The sequence below is a fragment of the Poecilia mexicana genome, unplaced genomic scaffold (genome assembly GCF_051168715.1).
Source record: "Poecilia mexicana isolate PSO_F unplaced genomic scaffold, ASM5116871v1 scaffold_2, whole genome shotgun sequence".
Classification (NCBI taxonomy): domain Eukaryota; kingdom Metazoa; phylum Chordata; class Actinopteri; order Cyprinodontiformes; family Poeciliidae; genus Poecilia; species Poecilia mexicana.
Window position 1 is genome coordinate 30182977 of NW_028263371.1, and position 16205 is coordinate 30199181.

General features: G+C 39.7%; 2 protein-coding genes across 3 annotated transcripts; one reads left to right on the top strand and one right to left on the bottom strand.

Moving 5' to 3' along the window:
• The first annotated feature begins 1201 nt into the window (after window positions 1-1201).
• slc19a1 (solute carrier family 19 member 1) lies at window positions 1202-8908 on the top strand. Its single transcript, XM_014998915.2, has 6 exons — window positions 1202-1264; window positions 2637-3213; window positions 3940-4684; window positions 6020-6212; window positions 6555-6696; window positions 6884-8908. The coding sequence occupies exons 2-6, from the start codon at window positions 2962-2964 to the stop codon at window positions 7079-7081; spliced, it is 1530 nt and encodes a 509-aa protein (XP_014854401.1). The 5' UTR covers window positions 1202-1264; window positions 2637-2961; the 3' UTR covers window positions 7082-8908.
• A 396-nt stretch (window positions 8909-9304) lies between these two features.
• On the bottom strand, window positions 9305-15495 carry LOC106924948 (CD48 antigen-like). 2 transcript variants are annotated; one of them, XM_088014314.1, is made up of 11 exons: window positions 15124-15495; window positions 13614-13769; window positions 13372-13500; window positions 13120-13289; window positions 12895-12988; window positions 12165-12272; window positions 12032-12052; window positions 11832-11852; window positions 11664-11690; window positions 11516-11578; window positions 9305-11280 (listed from the first exon to the last, which is right to left on the bottom strand). In XM_088014314.1, exons 1-11 carry the CDS (start codon window positions 15203-15205, stop codon window positions 11258-11260), a joined length of 894 nt encoding a protein of 297 aa, XP_087870440.1. In that variant the 5' UTR covers window positions 15206-15495; the 3' UTR covers window positions 9305-11257. The 2 variants fall into 2 exon arrangements, with proteins under 2 accessions (XP_087870440.1, XP_014854403.2); XM_014998917.2 differs by having other exon boundaries at window positions 13614-13775; window positions 15124-15490.
• Window positions 15496-16205: the final 710 nt, after the last annotated feature.

A 16205-nucleotide genomic window follows, 5' to 3' on the forward strand; every position in this document is an offset into this window, starting at 1 on the left:
GATATTATTATTGTCGTAATTTTTAAACATATTGCTTAAGATATATTTTAAAAGCATTAGCCAGTCAAAATAATTCTTTGTATGTCATTTTTGTGTGAGCTGCACAAGAGACAACTCCCCAAATAAACATGTTACAACTTATGAGACCATGGGCTCTTTGCACCTAAGGCGTTGACGTCACATCTCCAGGAGCTAATGCGGCTCACTTTTTTCCGCTTTGAGTTACCATGACTGGTAGAAAAGACTAAGTCGTATTTCAGATGCAAAAAAACAATACTATGAACATTGTTGTCTTCCTAATATAATGGGCTTTTAAGTTTTCATTAATTTCCAAGCGATCCTGAATTAAGAAGTTGGCTTGTAAATATCTGTCGCTACCAGCTAACGCCGCACAGCAAAGTTTGCAGCCTTCACTTCACTCCGATCAGCCTAAAACTACCGGGGATACGGATGGTAAATAAAGGAGCCTCCCTGAGTTATTTCCATGGAATCACTTCTATATTCAGCCTGAAAGAGTTTATGGGAACGAGAGAGCAGACCAGAGCCAGACAGCCGAGCAACTGATCCGCCTGTACATCCTGCTGTAAACACCGTCCTATCTGAGCTCTTCACAAGAAACATGCAAAGGTAATAAAACGAAATAACACGGAGACATGAAGCAACACGGTCATATTTTTCTAACAGCAGCAACTTTGAACCTGAACAGCTGAACCAGATCTCTGACACCAGAGCTGCGCTACTGTTAAACTATGAGGCTTGTTGAGCTTCGTCAGGCTTCGTTAGTAAAAAGCCCGAACCGGAACCGAACCCCGTTAGTCTGTGACACTAACGACAATAAACACACATAATATACTTGAAAATTAGATAAATACATTGTCCGTTAGAATGTTTAGATACTTAAATAGTACATTTTACAAGAACAATGTCCGAGAATATTGCCTACTAGCATAAGCTAACGTTAATGTTAGCCACAAATTTTAAGTAAAACTCACCTTCGTGTCAGTGAATGTATAACGAGGCGAACATCTTAAAACCTTTCTCCAGCTGACTTGTTGGGGCTTCGGATCGACATACAAACCTTGGCCAAGCCCTGAAAGCACCTAATGTAAATGATATTTGTATTGGATCGGAAACAATCGAGCCGCTTTACCCCGAACGCGGAAGCTGAGGTGCAAAGAGCCCATTAATCATCTTGGTTGTGGGATAGAACTGCAGTTCCCAGAATCCCACGCGATTTTAAAGATTTGCAAGTGGTCCGCACGAGGTAACGTTACATTTATTTATTACATTTTTAAGCCCCCCGTTTTATGTTACTGAAATGCACGTTTTTAACACGTAGCTAATCATTTTCTGGCTTGCTGAGGTTAATTTGCTTTAAACGCCATTTTAATCATTTGTGCTGACGGAGTCCAGATTCCTGCTTCGCCTTTTAGACAGTAATGCTAACTTGTTAGCTGCAGCTTTCTAAATATGTCGTTAAACACATGACTGAAAACCTTATGTCTCTTTTTAAGCTTTTCAGCCACATTAGGAGCTAGCCCGCGCTAGTACCGCGTGTTACGTATTTGTTACGTGTTTGTTGTAAAAACACATCCAGTCAGACCTCGTCTTCTGTTGCACTGTGTTGTTTTCATTATAATAACACCTGGAAATAATGCAGAAGGGAAAATAAGTAAGGTCCTCATTATAAACACATTAAAATGGTTTTATAGCACTTGTTTTACTGTCTCAGAACCTAAGTGGCTTTAGAACATTCTGGGCCTTGCAAAAGTATTCATACACCGAAAAGGTGGGTACAGTACTTAAGAGTAGCGCTACTTTTCACTAATGTAAAAAGCTATCCAAGAAATAACTTAACTAAGAGTTAGTTGGTAAAATGATAGGAACACATTTCATTTTGTGCGAATTCTGATGTTTTAAAGGCTAAAATAAAAACGTTATTAAACATAAATAACCTTATTGTATTGCAAATTTAGGGTAGTGTGTTTATGTTACTCTTAAACAGTATTTCATAATAGTATCACTCAAAGGTTAAAAGTATGGTGCCTTAAAACTACTTGCAAAGGTAAATTTTTGGCACAAAAAAAGCTTAAGCAAATATAACTAATTACTACCCATTTTTTATTTTTATTTTTTTACATTTTATCACTTATTTATGATGTATCTTAATACAATTTTAAGCAAGAAACCATCTGCAAGCATGATGCTGCCACCACCATATTTCACTTATAATTTGTGTAATGTAGTTTATTTTCCTGATTGTCTTTTTTTTTTGCATAAATGTAACACCACAACACATTTGTGATTTAAACGGATTTGTTTTCTCAGAGGGCAGTGATTTGTTGACTTGGGTTATTTTGCATGTAGTTTAGATGGATTTGTTTAACTAAGCTTCCTTAATTCCATGTACAGAATACAGTACGTTACAATGTCGGTCTCTGAGGTGGAAAACATCACAAGATTTTCTTGTTGGCCATCATTTCATTATGTTTACGTCTGATTTGAGCTGTTTTTAACCCAAATGTGGAGAGATTTTGTTTAGGAAAACCACAAAGAGGGTTTTCCTTTTTTACTTTCCGTTACGCAAGACAAAGTCGGATTGGCTCAACTGACAGAACACGCTGTTATCGTTTCAGGTCAACAATGCGCCGGGCCTCAGCTGCTGGATAGCTTTCTGTCGGAACAATATTGCACGGTCGAAAGGGGCAAAGGTCAACAGCTTCTCTCTCATGCGGACGACGGCATGCTAGCTGTGTACCTACGATTTCATCATCCTGTAAAATGGTTCATTCCAGGTAGCTCAGCCTGTCTTCACTCACAGAGGACCAAGCGGCGTCAGACAGCGCCGCAGGGTTTCCTCTTTCATTCCAGCCGGAGCAGTTTTGCTTCACATGCTGATCTGACAGAGCAGCGGAAAGGCAGCGCTTCGTATCCAGGGGCGACCGACATCCAGCAGCCACGATGGCAGCTGACCGAGCAGCGGCGGGGGAAGACGTGGATGTGAAGACGCCGCTGCCGCCACCGCTGGAGGACGGCGAGGGACGCGGGGATGCGGAGGCGGCTGCGGCGCCGTGTCCCGCCGAGGACGGCGGGAAGCTGACGTGCTCCGTGATGTTTCTGTGTTTCTACGGGTTCATGTCTTCCATAAGGCCCGGGGAGTCGTTCATCACACCCAATCTGCTGAGCTCAGAGAAGAACTTCACCAGAGAGCAGGTCAGTGCGGTCCAGACATTGATAATTAACTCGGCAGAAACGCAACAAAGGCTTTCCAACTCGTCCCGTTACAGTCGCATTGCAACTTTGCAACTGTTTGTCAGGATTTTCTGCTCGGATGAATTCATGTGTTCCCCGCAGGGAGTTGACTGATCCGTCTTACTTGAGGTCACAGTTCGCATTCCTCCTAACTGCGTCATCGGAGGAGGATGTGTGACTTGTACAGATGCGATTTTGTTTTATGACTTCGAAGGACCGAAAAATGAGCCTAATAGTTCAGAAAGGTCTCTAAAGCAGTTAAAGTGGACAGACGACTCATGCTAATAAGCTTGTTAAAAATAGACAAAAGACAGTTGCTTTTATTTTCAACCTTCTCCTATTTTGCTTAAACCTTCAGTGTTTCTTTAGTTCATCCATCATCCACCTATAAATCCATCTATTTACAGTTTTAAATGATACAAAAATGAGAACTATGAAGGGTTGTAGTTTGAAATTTGGATTAAAAGGATTGAACTCTTGAAATTAGTGTTTTAACAGAAGTGTTGAAGGATCCAGGATTTGTTCCTGGATATTAAAAATAATGCCACTAGTTTCCTTGTCTTCTGTGTCAGTTAAGAAGTTATTTCATGTAAAATCAACCGTAAGACCGTAGAAACATTTGTTGCAATCAGTGTGGACACTCTGTGAGGGGAAAAGTTTTAACCCGGCACCGGCTGCTGTTCCCAGGTGACCAATGAGATCACTCCGGTGCTGACGTACTCCTACATGGCGGTGCTGGTGCCGGCCTTCCTGCTGACCGACCTGCTGCGCTACAAGCCGGTGCTGATCATCCAGGGCATCAGCCATGTGGTGATCTGGGTGCTGATGCTGCTGGGCGCCACGCTGCTCCACATGCAGCTGATGGAGTTCTTCTACGGCATCACCATGGCGTGCCGCGTGGCTTACTCCTCATACATCTTCTCCCTGGTCAGCCCGTCGCTGTATCAGCGCGTGGCCGGATACTCACGCTCCTCCGTCCTGCTGGGCGTCTTCGTCAGCTCCGTGCTGGGCCAGCTGTGCCTGTCGCTGGGCGACATCAGCTACCACACACTGGACACCATCTCCCTGGGCTTCGTGAGCTTTGGGCTGGCGCTGGCGTGCTGCCTGCCCTGGCCGAAGCGCTCACTGTTTTTCAACCGCACGAAGAGCCGGGAGCCGGCGGAGAAGGCCGCCCCCTCCGAAACGGACGAGATGAACCCCACGCGGGCGGGTGTGTCCTTGACGGCGAACTGGAAGGAGTCCATCTTTGTGCAGATGCTACTGGAGGTCTGGAACATGGTGAAGAGGCCCAACCTGAGGCTCTGGTCCCTGTGGTGGATCTTCAACTCCACGGGGTATTACCTGGTGCTGTTCTACGTCCACATCCTGTGGAACAAAGTGCAGTCCACCACCAACTACAACGGCGCGGTGGAGGCGGCTGCGACCTTACTGAGTGAGCGCTTTACCTGGAATTATCCCATCTGGAGTTAATGGGAATATATCTGATGTACGCTGGACTTTGTCCTAATGCATGTGTAGGTCATTTAAACTGATATGTAGGTCCTTTGAGATTAGCAGATCCTGGCACTTTCTGAAAAGTCTAATATGCAATATTAGAAATCCATAAAAAGATGTAAATAGCAAACAATTCAATTCCTTTTTAGAATTCGGTCACACAGCATTCCTTTAGTGAAGGCTTGATCATTTGTAGCATCTGCTGCTAAATGATACATCTAGATGAAGTTAAAACTTGAGGAGTTCTGGGTGGAATAGATCTCAGACAAAAGTTGTTTTTATATGAATGCAAAATGTGCAATTTTGGTTAAATTGCGGCTCTTTGGGTGTTTTTCTTTCCGGAAACAGCCATTTCTGAGTCTGCATAATACAGTTAATGATTAATTGATTGCTAAATAAATTGCCGATTATTTCATTAACAGATTCCTCACAATTTTTTGTTGCACAGGTAAAAGGTAGGGCGGGGCAGTAAATCAAATGATCAGGGTTTTTTTAGTGTTTGAAGATTTACATTGAGTGAAACCTTCGTTTTTCACAAATGCACTCTTTGGGTTTCTGTAATTTAGTGATGTCAGGATGCCCCGGGTGGCCATATTGTTTGACAAGCATGCTTTATTTACAGCTTGTATTTAAATTGGACTTTGAATTCAGGTCAAATCCCAGTGATAGAAAAAACAGCCAGCCTCTGAAAATTATTTTCGGTCATTTGCAATTTCTGTTTGAGAAAAGAAAGCAAGGGAAGAGTGAGTTTAGCTTGGTTGGGGAGTTTTCAAAGTAAAAGCTTCCGTCTTACAAGCCCGGGAGGATTTGGAGTTTTTCTTGTGAAAAAGTCAAGAAAACCCAGAAGAAAGTATATAGAGTCTGATAAACAGATGATAATAAATTACTTATAATTGAATTTTTCCTGCAGGAAAAGATCAGATTTGGGTCGGTTCTTCTAACAGACAATTAAAGCCGTACCTATAGTCAAATGCTCCATCATTAGAGGCTGGATTACCTATTGATCTCATTCCCCCAGAGCCGTGAATAAAACCAACTGCTTTACGTTCCGTTTTTACTTCTTTCTGCACTTTAAACCGGTTAAGTAACCTGGAGATCACATGGAAACACTAAAGTGTCATAAAGCAAAACGTGATGTTGGGTAACCAACAACCAGATATCTTGGTTTGTTTGACCTGTGCTGATTGATTTCTGTGTACTGTTCTAAAATCAATGGAAAACAATGGGATTAATTCAAAATTATATCATTCCTCCCTCCCCTTCCACTCTGCAGGTGCAATCACCTCTTTCATGGCGGGCTTCGCTAAAATCCGTTGGAACGTCTGGTCGGAGCTGGTCATCGGCGGCATCACGGCGCTGCAAGCGGGCATGCTGCTGGTCATGGGCACCACTGGAAACATCTGGATCTGTTATTCTTGCTACATCCTCTTCAGAGGATTCTACCAGTTCCTGGTTCCTATCGCCACGTGAGTAACAAACAAAAAAAAATAGTATATACTAAGATGTTTCTGAAGTACGGATTTATTTTTATTTTATTATTATATAAACCGATAATGGCTGAAATTGTGCTGTAATTTGCCGTTTGTCGATTTAATTTAAAAATAAAAAATACCACCCTCTGAAGTGGCATTGATACGGCAGTCCAGTTTATAATTTAATCTTTGCAGATTGAGAAAGCTGCATCTGGAGTAAAAGTTTCCCGTTGCCTAGCAGCAAATTTTGCATTGATTATAAAGACTTATTCCTGCTTGTAGCGCCCTCTAGTGTTCAAACCGCTCAGTTGGGTGTCACTGTCTTCTCACCACCAGCTTCCAGATCGCCTCGTCGCTCACCAAGGAGCTCTGCGCTCTGGTGTTTGGCATCAACACTTTCTTGGGGACGGTACTGAAGAGCATCATCAACCTGATATTTTCAGACAAAAGAGGCCTGGGATTAGACGTGGAATCTCAGGTGAGGTCGCTCACCGTAGGAGGCATAAAACATTTACAAAGGCTGCCTCCTTACCCCAAGTTTCTCTTAAATACAATTAAAAATCTAGCTAATCCTCTTGAAGGCACGTCAAACGAAAACTTTTCCTGGGATCTCGTCTCGCTGTCCGCCACCTCAGCTCCTTTCAGCTTCCAAATTTCTGTTGCAGTTCCGCATCTACTTCATCTACTTCACCCTGCTGACCGTGGTGTACTTAATCAGCGCTGCCGTCGTCCTCGTGCGTCACTTCCGGAACCGGGGGGAGGAGGAGGAGGCGTCACCCGACAGGCTGCACACAGAGCTCACACCTGTTTCAATGACCTCCGAAGCAGAACCGCTGTCCAACAGCCAAAATGTCAAAACCTAAAGGCAGCAAACACCTTGGAGAAGCCGCAGAGGTGCCAGTCATATTAACCTGGTAAAGATGGCGGAGATGTTGGGTGTTTTTTTTCTGAGCCTTAATCATGCAACTGCCTCGTCTTCTGCTGTGTGAAGCCTCTTGCACTACATTTATGTTTTTCACCATAAAACAGTCACAGAGCACATCAAGTTTGAAACATATTACACTTTTTTTTCCTAACACAGCACTCCGATTGTACTTGTTACAAATATCTGTAGACAAAATCTGATTGTATTGATTTTGCTGTTTTTTTTTTTTTTCATTAACAAAGACAATCATATCTTGTGATAAAACCACATGCTGAAAGCTAAAAAACTGCTGGATTTTCTGCAGTGTTTACCGTATTTTCCGCACTATAAGACGCACCTAAAAACCTTCAATTTCCTCAAAAGCCGACAGTGCGCCTTATAATCCGGTGCGCCTTATATATGGACCAATATTGAGCCACAACAGGTCTAGCAACGGACCTTACCACAGGGGCCGCGTTTCATTGGCTAATGCCCATTTTAGGTCACAGTGCAGCTACCACGTGCGTGACCGTCTCACAAACACAAGCTACAGTAGTAAACATATGCTAATGTACATTGTGGACCATCAAAACCATGAATGCCGACTTACCCAGCCTTGCAAGAACAATAGGCATCAGTGATCTTGTCCACAGCTATATTTATGCTGAGGGTGTGAGGATCTGCTGTTTTCCTCATCTATCGGTAGCTTTTAGCTGTGACGCGCACAATGTTGGAGGCATCCAGTGGCTCAAACACCTTGATGTCGTCCAAAAAAGATGACATGAACTTGTTGGTTCCCCTGTCCATTGTCGTGGCTGATATGTTGTGAAAATCCGGCAGAAATGCTACGCTAATTAACTCAGATCGAAATGAAAGACGTCATGTTTACACAGACGTGCAGTAGGCTACTTACATAGTTGGTCCACTACGGTAAGCAGCCGCCAACTTCTTTTTCCCCCAAGAAGTAGTGCGCGGTGCATGCTGGGATAGTTGTCAGAACACTGGTTTGTTAATAAAGTTTGATAATACATTTAAAGGGGGGGAGGGGCAGGGGAAGAGAGACAGACTGCAGCGGCAGCGTGTCGGTTGGTCTGTGTTACCCAGAAAGCAGTTGGGCATAATATCGCAACACCAACACCGTGAGTGAAACAACGACTGGGCCAGCCTACTATATAAAGTACTCGGGGACCATTTCTTTATTAATGTGGATGTGTAATAATAGAGTATGAAGCGTCTATTCTATGCGCCTTATAATGCGGTGCGCCTAATGTATGAAAAAAGTCCTAAAATAGGCCATTCATTGAAGGTGCGCCTTATAATCCGGTGCACCTTATAGTGCGGAAAATACGGTAATTGTATTTGTAATACTCTAGTATTAATTTGTATTTGATACAAATCATTGTAGGACACCAGCCAAAGTGTCATTTTAACAAGTCAGTTTTTAATCTTAGATTTTTTTTAATATTTAGTGCCACAGTTTAAGGACCCAGAAAGAAAAAAAACTGCTGCTTTTACTTTGAAATTTATAGGAATGCAGTGTTACCTAATCCTGCTGCAGGTTATAACGGGGTTAAAGTTCAAAGTGAACTTCTAATTCCTACACAGCAGAAGTTTCACTTTGTCATATTCACTTTTTTTTAGTAGGATTCTAGTTTTTTTCAGAATGTGCTCACAATGTATATTTTTTACTTGATTAAAATAATTTCTGAGAAATGCGGTATGATAGGAAATTGAAAATTTTTATGTTTTTATTCATAAATAAAACATAAGTAGTTGCTACACTGTATTTTGTCTTTTTTTTTTCTTTGAGTTTTATCAAAATCTTGTAAGACCTTAACATAGAGTACCGCTTTGCGCTGGTCTATCAGAAAATCCAGTTAAAATACATCGTTTGTTCTAACATGAAGACAATCAGGACTTATGAGAAGATTTTCAAAGCACGCTCTCCAAGATATGATTCTTGTTTACTCAGCTGTAGTTCTCGCTCACAGCTCCGATTGCTTTTTTTTTGTTCAGGATTTCTCAGCAGGTGGTTCTTCCTTTAACTGAGCTGTTTGTACAGCTGAATCACAAAGATATGAAAAACTACCTTTTGATCAAAATATCATTTGAGATGAAAATGGGACGGAAAAAATGTCACTTCCAAGCTTAATTAGCTTTAAAAAAAAAGTAGAGCATGACGTCAGATATTTTCGGCATTTTATTTTGTTTACTGCATAAACCAGATTAACATTTGCTGCCCTCTAGTGGTGAAACAATGAAAAGTAATGAAAAAAAATAAGAACTGAGTTGTTGCATTTATTTAACGTACTAAAGTACGTTAAATAAACGTACTGTATATGACTACTGTATATGTAGTCATATACAGTGACTACATGCGTTTTCTTTGTAATAAATAAGCAAACTGGCAGCATTTGGGTTGATCTCAGTACAAGTCTCACAAAAAATACATCAACTTCCTGTTCAAGTAGACAAGTGTCAGTTTTTTTAATAAAGGCTATACGGAAAAATTGAAGAAAAACAAAAAAAGCAACAAATTTACACAATAACTGAAGAGGTAAACATTCAAACACATTTAGTTTTAAAAAAAGAAAAATCTGAAAAGGCTAAAAGTAACTGAAAAACTTAACCCATGATGCACCTCTCTTGTTGTTATAGTGTTTCATAATGATTTCATTTATTACGATTAAAAGTTCACCAAGCCAACCAGGCCCTGTTTGAAGAAGGAACCTTAATGCGCTGAAGCAGAACCTGCTTGACAACATGAAGCAACACATAACGCTCTAAGGTAATTCGAGTCATTATTTGGGTTTCCGTTGACTATATAATTGCGCAATTTAACATTCTGAAAATAAATTTGCCTCATGGCAATACACCAATTCCTAAAAACTACCTCATTTTTTGATCACAAATTTTGGCGCTAGGATGAGGTAGTTTTTTTTGGCCATGTTGAAATTGGTTTATTTTGCAAAACTGCAACGGCAACACTTGTTGCGTGTCACAGAAGTCACATAAACAACCACATCTTACCACAAAGAAGAAGACAGAAAGTAGTCGGAGGATGATGACGCGGCATTTTTTTTTTAATGACTTATCACGTGAACACATTTTTTCACGTGTGATTTTAATTGGGTTTCTTTGTGTTTTTCGACATTAGTGGAATATCGAAGTTTTGCACACATTCGTAATGGAGACGCAGCTGCAGACGTCGTTTGGTCTGCAAATCTTTGAAACTCTACGTCACAGTTCAGACTCTAAAAGCCCGTTTCACATTTGGCAAAAACATCCTAATCATCCGTTAGACTTTTAGGAAAACACACAAAGATTATGGAACGCAATACTTTGACTTGACCTTAAAAAAGGATGTTGATGCTTGGATTACCCTCGTCACATAAGGCCTGGTTGGCTTTGATAGCTTTTTTCTTTATTAAAATCACAAATCTGTACAGAGGAGCTTATTTCATCACCAAAAGTCAAGTCACAAACCAAACATGTAGGTTGGATGCCGAACCGTCAGCAGTTCTGCACAAAGTTTTGACTGTTGGCTGAACAGGTGGCTCAGACACACAATGTCCTTCCTTTATTCCTCTTCTCTTAGCTCGGTTGCTCTGACATGGATAAAAGTGCACGAGTCCCGACTCGCATCAAACCAGGAGCACACTCCGGTTCGATTAGGTCAAAGTATCAGTGGGTGTCATTTATATACGGCCTTTTACAGGAAAGCTCACCTTACCGGGCTTCCAGGAATTGTTCGACACTTTGGAAACTCCTGAACCAAACCTCCAAAGGATCAGCAGCCCACCCTCTCTTCCTTTTGTCTTACCTAAACTCACTCTGATTAGATTACTTTCTCTTAAAAATATCACTTAAGTGCATGTTTCAGACGCTGCAATAACAAAACAACAAAAAAAGTCTTTCCTATTAAAAACATCCAATGTAACAGTAGAGCAGAATATCTTGGTGTGTTCTCTCACGTCAGTTGTTGCCTTCAGTGCCAGTGGAAAATGTCAAAAACATTCTTGGGGGTAAAAAAAAAAAAAAAGAAAAGAAAAACACTTCTAGAAAAATCCAACCTTCAAAATCTTTGTTCCAGTGAAGATTTTGCCAATGATGCCAGTTTCAAGATGTTGTTTTATTAATCCATCACTGCAGTTTCCTCTGCAACAAGAGGAAATGAACCGTTGAGTGGTTATGTGGTTTAAAAGATAAATACTTGTTGGATACATGTTAATTTCAATAATCCAATTCAGAAAAAGAAGCTCGTATGACATTTTTATAGAAATGTAGACAGTGTCTGGGAAGAGCAAACTTATTGTGAAACTGAACCGACTATATAAGATATTTTTCTTCATTTTAAACTGTAAATGAATGAAAAATATATCAACTGTCTTACCATCTAATTGGCCTTTTAGTGGAGTGGTGTTGCCGTTGGATTCTGAAGCAGCTACTTGAGGTTCTACAATAAAAACAAACCATCTAAAATTAAATGTTTGACATTTTATAGACTGGGAAAACAAAAGGAAGTTCAGGTTTAGACTTACGCTGCGCCTTGGTATTCCTCCAGAAATCTGAAAAACAGATTAAAGAAAAAAAACAACAACAACTATGATTTATTTGTGAACATAAAAGTATTTCTTAAGTTAACAGAAACTTTGAACCTAAAAAAGGTTATAAATTTTTTTATAAATTTGCTTTTGTCGTCTATTTACCTCTTTCCCACGGCATGGAGGCTGCAGAGAGGAATCACAGCAGAGAAAATGTCAGTAGAGTTTATATTTAGATATGTAGGGGATATCAAATATGCATCTTAGTTTATATTAAGTAGAAACAAATATTTAAACAACATTTAGATTAGAATTAATTTTCAAAAAGAATCATTTTTTTAATTAAGGTTTTAAAGGAAACTTACATTTATTGTAGAAGCATTCTCCTGAAGAGAAGAGAATCAACAGCAAGATTTAATTTTACACTTTGAAACAAAAACCAGCCATGCAACAAAACTGCACATATTTACAGTGTATAAACAAATTAACTCTCATTACCTGTTTTCATTCTGTGGATGATGACTACCAGTATCACAGCAGAAAGCAAAATGATCAACACTGTGACTCCTCTGGAAATCTTCGGACCACTTTCAGCTGAGTTATAAACTACATATATGAAATATAGAAAAGGGACATTAAGCAGATTAAACATGCTGTATAATAAAACCAGTCTCATGCATGTGTCCTTTGCTAAACTCAGTCAAAGAACAGAGCAGTTCACACCCACTAGCAGATGCCACAATGATGATACTCGGTCTTATTAACTTCACCTGTTAGTGGTCATAATGTTATGCCTTACTCGTATACACTTGCATATTTAAGTAAATGATTTCGTTTGGGAGGGTTTCTGAACGTTTCAAACTGAAACTTTCCTATCCTCCTGTAGGAGCTAGCTGTGCTACAGCACTAATGCTTTCAACAATTACATTTCTGCTTCCAAAGAAATGGCCCGAGTTTGTGAAAATGTCATTTATTTGAATTTGTCAGTTGGGCTGAGAGGACCATGTGTTTCCCCCCTTTATAATGCTGCCCTGGGCTACTGCCCATTTAGGCCAAAATCAATGGCTTGACAAGAATAGAAGGTGTTTCAGCCAAAAACATACCATTGGAAGTATAGACTGGTGTCTTCCCACACCAATGACTACATATAGCACTTAAATGGATTAACTAATGCTAGGAAAATGGTGAATAGAGCTGCATAGATCAAGTCTTTATGGGGTCAACTCACGAGCCTTGAATGGGTTGGAGAAGGGTTTGCTTCTCTCCTCACTGACTGGATTCTTCATCTTACAGCTGAACTCTCTGACACCTGAACTGTCGTTCTGCAAGAAAAATACTACAGTTATCGTCAAAGTGTGAAAAACCGTATTTGTTAAACTGCAAAAACATTATTCACCGAAAATTTTAGTAGATTTTTGAGCCTCTTGTATATGACGTATGAGATAATTAATACCTTTACAGTGTATGTTTTGTCTGTGGAACCTGGCACTTCAATGTTGTCAGCCATCCATATGTATTGTACTGGTTCTGTCTCGTCGGTCGTGCTTCCCTCACAGGTCAGGGTACATGTGCTTGAATCTTCAGGACAGGAGGATCGAGCAATGGTAGGTACAGGAACTGGAGCTGGCGTTAGAAAAAGATGGGAACCAATCAGGCTCTGTGTTTTTAAATGTAAATGTTTTCAACAATAAGAGGGGATGATTACCGAAGACATTAAGGTGAATCGTGTGGTCAATTGTTTTGCCGTTTAATTCCGTCTTGTAATCATTTTTGAATTGAAAAGTGACATTTGTGATCGTCAATTCTCCAGTTTGGTTGTTTAAGTTGCTCCGACCTACAGACAAACATAATTCAGAATGTCATCTTTCATTTCATTGTCAGTCCATTTTCTTACAAATAAAATAAAGTTGGGAAAAAAAGAAACCCAAAAACATCCAAGCGGTTTACCTTCAAACTCACGAAAGAATTTAAAGTGTCCTTCATCGTACTCGACAGCCAGATCTAACCCAACTTTCCAGTTGATGCTTTTGATTGCTTCAGTCACAGAGCCCTCTTTTGGTTTGAGCGTTACCTCATCTCCCACCTTTGCATTGATTGTTTCTTCTGTAGCTAAAAAATAAAACACAGCAGCAGTGCAAATTTATGTCAGTAAAGAAAGAGAAAGATTCAGTTGGTCTCTTAATTTATGTAAAAGCATTTTACTTACTTACAAAATGTTCTAGGGTTACAATAGATAGATTTTTTAAAGCTATTTGAGCTTTACAGATCGGGGTGTAGGTAAGTTTCCTCTACCTTGAGCTCATTTGGGTGTTAGATATGTTGTTCTTCACTGGGTTGTTGTGCAAATCAGATATACCAATGAAATTTGAAGATCCATAGCTGTTGACTCAGAATAGTAGGCATCTACTTACCCTACTCTGCTGCTTGAACCTAAAATTGCATATTTTCTCAAAAAAATATTCAATGATATTGTATCTGTTAGGTGTTAGACTAAAGCCTAACAGCGTTAGTCTGTTAGACTTTGTAAAAATATAAGATTTATTTCCAAACTACTACTTTTGGTGCTACCCTCATCTCCAGACACCTTAATTTGTCTAATTTGTAAGCAAAGAAATATTTCTGTTGCCTTCTTTTTGACAGCTAACTAGTCCTACTCAGCAATAAGTGTGGGAGGGGTGGTGTGTTGCAGCTAGATAAAACATATTGCTCCACTACAGGGGATTTTTGTAGAATAACGGACACACAGTACAATACGTAGGACTTACATTAAGAGGAACGCTTCTTTAGGGTGTAAACACATTTTTCTTACCTGCCCCTGTTTGTATTCACCTTGTCAGCCATGTTTGTGTTTAAAACTTGAAAGTTAGTTGTCACTAAAGGTGAAGATTTTCCAGACTTTCCCAGTTTTCTCTCTCCTGGATCAGAACTCAGAACCAGAAGTTTTATTAATCCAGGATTTTTGTCCTTTACTGTTATGTGAAAGGTTTCCCCTGATACCTTAAATTTGAGGAAATTATACAGTATTTTGTCTGATCTTCAGCATCATGCTTTTCTGACCTTATTTCTCATGTGACATAGTGCTTTTCATTAGCCATGCACCTTTTTGAAATGACCTTAAAAGCCTTTATAGAGGAAACTGACCCTTTTCCACCGCAGAAATTCCATTTTGCATTTTCCACTGAAATTCTACTTCCTCTCCTGTACTGCATCACAGTTTTACGTGTTCTTCATGTGTTTTACGACTTTTATTGCACTGTAGACTTAATATTCCCTTTCAAAACGAACAACATCGGTTCATATTGAAAAAATACATGGAAAAGCCTGTGAGCCTCAGCCTTCAAGCAGCAACATAGCTGGGTGGGGCCACGCAGTTTTAAACTACGCGCACACTCACTAAAAAGACCCAGACTAAAGTTTATTAGGCCACATTTGATTCCGGAGGAGGTTCTGGACTCACCTGAGGACACAGAGGCCGTCGCCAGAACAACAACAAGCCATCCGGGGCCCGAAAGAGTTTTGATTGGAGACGAAAGGATCATGGCGTTGGTCTGAGAAGGTTATGGACGAGGAAATGGCTTGTATCCGTCTGTGACCGAAAGTAACATCTCCAGCAACGTTAAACTAACATTGAAAGCATTTTAACACCCTGAATTAAACAACGTAAAGCACGGTTTCAGTCAGAGGCGCTATGTGAACGGCAGTTTCGAAAAGCCATCCGTAAAGTGAAAGTGTAGGAAGTGGGCTAGGATACAGGCTCCAAGACTCCGCCTCCGAGACATATTTAAAAATATATTTGTCAAACTGACTCTTATTGTTTCGTATAATGACAACTGACGTTCATAGTATCGTCTCTAACATGTTTTATTAAAGTTGAACCAGGTTTGTGGAATTTAAAGTTTATTCAAAGTCTGAAGTGGAAATTTTCCGCCCCCCAGTGTTCAGAGTTTGGTACTGCAGCAAGTTCTGACTAAAATACTGTGCAATGGAGCAGGTTTGCAGTAACTTAGTAGTACGGCTAAAAAAATAAATAACCAAAAGTGTCGCGCTTAAATACATAAAAAAGCAACACATTATTTTAGTAATTTACTAAATTTTACTAAATGTGGAGCTGATTTATTAACATGTATGATCCTTGCACACTAAATCCAAAATAAATTTGTAAGATTTTATGTAACTTCCAGTGTAATTCCTTTCATTAAGCATTTCTAATTTATATTAGCTAATTGTATATTCAGTAAAATATGTACACTTTAAATAATTACTTTTTATTAACTGACTGCATTTTCTGCAATTTTATTTACATGATAAAATATACAATAATGTAACAAACAAATCATTTATTAGATGTTGACACTTTTGGTTATCATTGCAATGACTACTTTTGATCCTTATTAAGGAGCAACAAACATGACGCAATTATATAAATCCTGAAAAAAAAAAAAAAAACCTGACTTCAACATCTAAGGAGTTTGGATAATAATTTATTGCTAATTATTATCCATTTTGTGGTGCCACAAAATGTTAACGCACAGTACTCAG

Excerpts from the sequence above, each read along its gene's own strand:
- slc19a1 (XM_014998915.2), top strand. The coding sequence starts at position 2,962 with ATGGCAGCTGACCGAGCAGCGGCGGGGGAAGACGTGGATGTGAAGACG. Across the intron at positions 4,685-6,019 it reads GGCGGCTGCGACCTTACTGA|GTGCAATCACCTCTTTCATG; the intron begins GTGAGCGCTTTA and ends TCCACTCTGCAG. Across the intron at positions 6,213-6,554 it reads TTCCTGGTTCCTATCGCCAC|CTTCCAGATCGCCTCGTCGC; the intron begins GTGAGTAACAAA and ends TCTCACCACCAG.
- LOC106924948 (XM_014998917.2), bottom strand. The coding sequence starts at position 15,205 with ATGATCCTTTCGTCTCCAATCAAAACTCTTTCGGGCCCCGGATGGCTT. Across the intron at positions 13,501-13,613 it reads ATTCTTTCGTGAGTTTGAAG|GTCGGAGCAACTTAAACAAC; the intron begins GTAAACCGCTTG and ends GTTTGTCTGTAG. Across the intron at positions 12,273-12,894 it reads CTCCAACCCATTCAAGGCTC|TTTATAACTCAGCTGAAAGT; the intron begins GTGAGTTGACCC and ends TCATATATGTAG.